Genomic DNA, 6,069 nt, shown 5'->3' with positions numbered 1-6,069 from the left:
TTTTACCAAAACAAAAATTCACGTATGATCTTCAATAAAATGGTAAAATTAATATTCAACAAATTCGTTCATGTGATAATTTGGTTGATCTGTTCACTAAGGCATTGTCAACCTCAACATTTGAGAAGTTGAGACACATGATCGGAATGCGCCATCTCCGAGAAATACGATTGTTGATGTCCACTACTCCACTGCTTTAATTGATGATGTAAATAACTTTTCACTACTCCTCATTATTACGATTGTTACTCTCACACCTCCATAACATCCTCATGGTCTTTCCCATGATCCCAATTGTTAATGTAATATTTTAAGTTACCTTTTCGTAAGCCCTCTATCCAATATTATAAATAGAGGCATAAAATATAATATGGGACCCACTTAAATGAAATAAGAAATCTCTCTTCCTCTTTATTACTCTTGTCTATTTTCTTGGTTCATATTTTATTTTGAGCTTATCTTAACCCATTACGAGCTTTGTTCATAATCGAACCACTGAATTCTGAACACAACAATAACAACATACCCAGTAAAATTCCACTAGTGGGGTCTGAGGAGAGTAGATTGTACGCAGACCTTACCCCTACACCGAAAAGGGTAGAGAGGCTGTTTTCGGGAGACACTCGGCTCAATCAAGAGAGACAATAATATCAGAAAAGAAACAAAAGAAAAGACATGTAACAACAAAAGATGCCAAAAAGAAAATAACACAACGAAGAAGTGAAAGGACAATAACACCAAAGTATACAAAACAACAATGTGAACACAACATAGACTGCTAACAAACCTAAACGAAACTCTATCAGACTACCCGGTACAAAGAGGGAAGAACTCTCAACTACCCCCTAGCCTACCACCCTAATGCTCGACCTCCACATGTTCCTATCAAGAGTCATGTCCTCGGAAATCTGAAGTCGCGCCAGATCCTGCCTGATCAACTCGCCCCAATACTTCTTAGGCCGCCCTCTGCCTCTTCTCGTACCTGCCAAAGACAACCTCTCACACTTCCTAACCGGTGCATCTAGGCTTCTCCTTCGCACGTGTCCGAACCATCTAAGTCGCGTTTCTCGCATCTTGTCGAACCACTGAATTCTGAACACAATTAACAGGAAAAAAAAAAGGAAAAAGTATGTAGTTATTGCAGTTCGACTAGGATCTACGTGTAGATGCAAGTTTTTAATTCCAATTCAAACACAATTACGACGTGAGATGAAACAAAGAATATATTTTTTCTTCTATGCGGCCCCACTTTTAAAAAACTGGATCCGCCTCCACAAATAGCCAATGTCACACACACACACACAAAAAAAAAAAATCCCATGTCTCTTTCTTAGTCATCTGAATCATTTGACGAACTCAAAGGATTTAGTACAGCTCCAGTGAATATCACCAATCTTGAAACCTTTTCCTCCACGTGTCCACTTTTCCTTCTATATTGACCATTTCACCCTTCCTTCTCCTATCAATTTCATTCGACCAGTTTTAATAACATTTCAGTCTCATTCTTTATCTCTCCTCTTTTTCTGTTGAATTTTGAGTGCCTTATCATATTAGATCCATTCATACACCTCTCCATAGTACGATTCTGCAAATATATATATCATCATCTCTTTGTTTCTCCAACGGGTCTGCTATTTTTCTTTTATACAATCTTCCATTTATGTTTAATTAAGATCTGTTAGTTTTATAATCTGGTGGTTATGTGGGGGTAATGGGTATGTTCTATCTGATCATATTATCGTGTGAAAATTGTTAATTTTTTTGAAAGTTGATGCTTTTGTATGTGGGTCAAATAGGATTATCTGAATTACATTTTTTTCAATTTGGATATGAACTAAAGCTGAATTGGTTTTTTTTTTTTTTGGTTTCTCTTTTGTTGTTTATGTCTGATTATTGATGAATTGGGTTTCTGTTGATTTTCAGTATGCATCTTAAGATGATTCCAATTTTGTAAAATTGGGGTTTTGTTAATTTCCTTCCTTGCCCCCCCCCCCCCCCAAAACCAAAAAAAAAAGAAAAAAACCAAAAGCCCTTTATCCCCCCATGTTGGTCTTGTTTGGGAAAATAGTATGCTAATTTCAACTAACTACGAATGGCTAAATTGTTTTTTTAATGAAACAAATAGGTTTCATTGTTGTTATTTCATTGTGTGCTAGCTATAATTTTATTTTTTGAAACAATTAAAGATTTTCCAGAGTAACTTTGTCACGCCCGGCAAACCATTTCTGGAAAGTAGTACGCTAGTTCAGCTACAGATGGCTAACTTATTGTTGTATGAGAAAAACTTGGGCTTTTTGACTTGTAAAGAAAAAGGGAACAATTGGGATTTTTTCAAATTGCTTCCTCAGTTGAGTGTTACTTTTTTTTTTTCCTGAAACTTGTTAATTGTCTGTCATTTACCCAGATTCTTATCGATGTGCACGGATTTTGATGCTTTGTTAAGAAATATATATCTATGGTGGAACGTAATCCCAGCCAGTCAATTTCGAAATATACACAAATGGATGGCTTGGGTTTACCAGGTGCATTCTTTCCATTCAAGAAATAGTCATTTGCTAATGTAGCTATCAAGCTGTCCATCTTGTATCTTTCTCTCCATTGTTGTTGTGGTGGTGGAAGTGTTAGTGATATCCAGTTAGGTTTCTCCTAACAAGGAAGATAACTGTTGTAATGCATCTTTCTTATGGAGGTTCATGAGTCATGATGTATATTTGATCTGTCTAGATTTTTCTTTGTGATACACATAATGTAGTATGAACTTTATTAATTCCATTTTGGAAATGTCTTTCATTCTAATGTACTTTATGTACATATTTTATTTTGCCTGTTGTAGGAGGGAAGGCCATGTGAATCGTTTGAAGCAGAGTGGAACAGATAATATATTAAATTTCAGTCACGATATTAGTTTGGTAGTTGCTGGGAGATGGGTAAACGCAAGGGTTGTGGGAAACTGGGAAGAATGGTGAGGAACAGGCCTGGTAGTGCTTACCAGTCTTCTCTTCTTCAGTCCCCTGTTGTTTCTGTTTGGGATTGTATTGTGCGCAAAATGAGGTATTCCCATATACCTGAGTGGGTGTAGCTGCAGTTTCAGTAATTTGGTTTCATTACAGTTTTCATATTTGGAATCATTAGTTCTTTGCTATAGTATTAATAACAAAGTATAGAAGGAAACGGAAATAAATAGTTGTAGAGATGGAATGTGATAAAGCTTCACCTGCTGTTAGAAAAGGGAACAAGAAGCAAGTAAAGGATGAGTTGGACCGGATTAAACAGGCTGAGAAAAAAAAGAGGCGCTTAGAGAAAGCCTTGGCTACTTCAGCTGCCATCCGCTCTGAATTGGAAAAGAAGAAACAGAAAAAGAAAGAAGAACAGCAAAAGCTTGATGAGGAGGGTGCCGCAATCGCCGAGGCAGTTGCTCTGCATGTCCTAGTAGGTGAGGACTCGGATGATTCATGTAAGCTTTTGCTGGAGAAGGATGAAGAATCAAACTCATGGGATATTGGTAGCAATTTTGATTTTTTTATGGGCGGATATAGAGCCATGCTTCCTCATCAAGAACTCTCAAAATATTCAGTTGAAGGAACACAGTGGGTGTCTGGTACCAACGGGTATGGATGCATGTGTGAGCAGGAAAATAGCACGTGGATGGTCTCTTCTGTACCTTTGGCAGGGAATGTTCACCATCAATGGTTTGATGTGGGGAATTGGGAGGTTGCCAGACTTTCTGCTGGACTTCTTGCAGCACAAGCTGTCTCATCACTTCAGATTGCAGAAGATGCTCCAATGGACTCATATGTCTTCAGTCGGATGCTGAGAGAGTGAACTGTGGAGGTCTAACGTCTATCATCCAGTTGGTTGGTACTTTATGAGATGTTTTTTTTTATTTGTGTGGTTTAGGATAATTCCATGTATATATATTTTTAGTGAACTCAATCCGCATTGTTTTTGACTTATTATGCTTGTGTCGGTCATGAGCCTTTAAAATTCACTAAATAGTTCCTGGATGATTATCGCACTATGAATGTTACATTGTAGTTCTGATTGTGAAACTAATAGTATGATGTTGTTGATGGGAATCCACAGCTTTTCCATTGTAAAATTGAGGAAAACAAAACAGGAGAAAGGATGTTAAGTAGAAATTTATACCTTCTATCGACCGGAAAGCCCTTTTCCTATCTCAATAAATGGACTAATCTATCTTTTCTAGAAGTTAAATGCCTTGATTGAGCATGCAAATACGAAGCCAAAACAACAGAAAATCCAAACATGAATGAGGGCTACATATCCCACAAAATCATGTTTGAAGTCAAAGTAACTCTATAAATTGTTCCGCTGTTTCGTTGGTATCAAGCTTGTCCTTTAGGTCTCCAAACTATGAGACCATTTGTCCAAATAATGTCCCAGATCTAGGACAAATGTAATAGTACTACCATCTCCACCAAACTGGAATACTCTGTTATGCTCCAGATAAAAAAGGAGAACATAGTTGTTAGTTTCTTTTTTCTTTTTCGGTGTTAAAACAAGAGTGTGGAATGAGATGACTCGATGAAAACTTTTAGAACAAATATTAGTAATAGATTCAAATTACTACAATCATTGTGTATACAAAAGAATACTACAATGTAACTTACTGTTTTTGGAATGAGAAAAGATACCAATGTACATAAAATGCAGATGAAACGATGGTGGGTGGCAAGGCCGTGATTAGGAGTAGCAGCTACTGTCATCATCCCTAAAAACGTAAAATATAGCAAGGTGAAGTACATGAAGAAGAGATACCAAAAGAACTTGGCAACTGTCCACTCATATCCTATCATGGCATAGACTATACGACTGTCTGGAGGAATAGGTAAGGGAGCTCAATCATAAACTGTATAACCAAAAATATTCCATGCGGCTGGTTAATAGATTACCTTATTTTTATGAAACTATTACTATTTTTTAATACTACGCCGTAGTCCCAAACAAGTTGGGGTGAGGAACACCAATCTGTACCTGTCGAAAAGCATAAGGTAGAGAGAATACATCCCCGCTGCCCTTTCCCTATGGAAAACTGTCCTCTCTATGGAGATAATAGGCTGCACTGCTGAAGAATTTTGCACGCCAAGAAACAATACAGCAGCACATATAGAACCTTTTGCATTGATAAAATCTTGTTGCCATCTAAAATATGGTGCAGCCAAACATTAGGCTTGAAACTAAGAGAAACAGAAATCTTGAAAATCAGGAACAGTTCTTGTAGTGTATCTTGTTTTTCTTTTTTACCTCTTGGAGCTGAGATTCCAGAATATTGTGTCATGCATTAGATTGAGCTACGAAGATCATAAAACAGAAGCCTGATAGCTGTATATAGAGGATTTCTCCAGTATGACCAGTGCTGTTTCACTATGCATTGTGTGTAGAAAGACGGAGTATTTCGTATAGATCATTTGAACCTGGGGCTGGCACACTTAGTTCCTTGATTAATGCTTTGTTTCTCCTGAATTATATTGTAAATCAATCTACTTTAGAATCACGATTAAATATTTGTAGTTCCACAGTTTCAACTAGAGTTTGATTTTTGTTTCAAGAGATTTCGTACTTATGCAACTCTGAGTTCTTGTGCAATTCTGCAAAGTCAATTCCAAGAAACGCTTCTTGTGCTGCTGTAGTGATCTCCAATATCCATATTGCAGGATTATAACCATCTTTGATTTTAGGGACTCCTTTTATTCCCTGAGGCAAATAAGAAAAGAGCCCTTAGTTTTAGTACCTAGCCGGCATTATGATGCCAATTATTCTACCTAGATTTATTTTCTAGGTAAGCTGAGAAGAATGGCGTCCTAATGGATCGACATATATTTCTTCACCTCCTCTTTTCAGGAGAAGCAGCTGCAGTTTGTTTTAGGATGATTAGCCTTCTTTTCTTGGAAGAAGATTACTTATAATTTCTAAAATCTATTTAAAGTAAATGTTCTGACCTCATCAAAAATGCTTGGCCGATGAATGGTGCATACAACTGTTCGACCAGCATCTACTGTGCTTCTTACTGTCCTCATCACTATTGCATCTAATCCTGGGGTTGGTTCA

General features: G+C 37.2%; 1 protein-coding gene across 5 annotated transcripts; it reads left to right on the top strand.

The window, feature by feature from the left end:
* Positions 1–1,467: 1,467 nt before the first annotated feature.
* On the top strand, positions 1,468–4,004 carry LOC107791899 (uncharacterized). Of its 5 annotated transcripts, XM_075219713.1 has the most exons (3): positions 1,469–1,626; positions 2,405–2,522; positions 2,834–4,004. In XM_075219713.1, exon 3 carries the CDS (start codon positions 3,193–3,195, stop codon positions 3,820–3,822), a length of 630 nt encoding a protein of 209 aa, XP_075075814.1. In that variant the 5' UTR covers positions 1,469–1,626; positions 2,405–2,522; positions 2,834–3,192; the 3' UTR covers positions 3,823–4,004. The 5 variants fall into 5 exon arrangements, with proteins under 5 accessions (XP_075075813.1, XP_075075814.1, XP_075075816.1 ...); XM_075219712.1 differs by lacking the exon at positions 2,405–2,522 and having other exon boundaries at positions 1,468–1,626; XM_075219715.1 differs by lacking the exon at positions 2,405–2,522 and having other exon boundaries at positions 1,472–1,715.
* The last annotated feature ends 2,065 nt before the right edge of the window (positions 4,005–6,069 follow it).

Source organism: Nicotiana tabacum, chromosome 8 (genome assembly GCF_000715075.1).
Source record: "Nicotiana tabacum cultivar K326 chromosome 8, ASM71507v2, whole genome shotgun sequence".
In the NCBI taxonomy this organism is placed as follows: Eukaryota; Viridiplantae; Streptophyta; class Magnoliopsida; order Solanales; family Solanaceae; genus Nicotiana; species Nicotiana tabacum.
The sequence above is the reverse complement of the archived record's forward strand: the minus strand, read 5'-3'. Positions and strand labels throughout refer to the sequence as shown.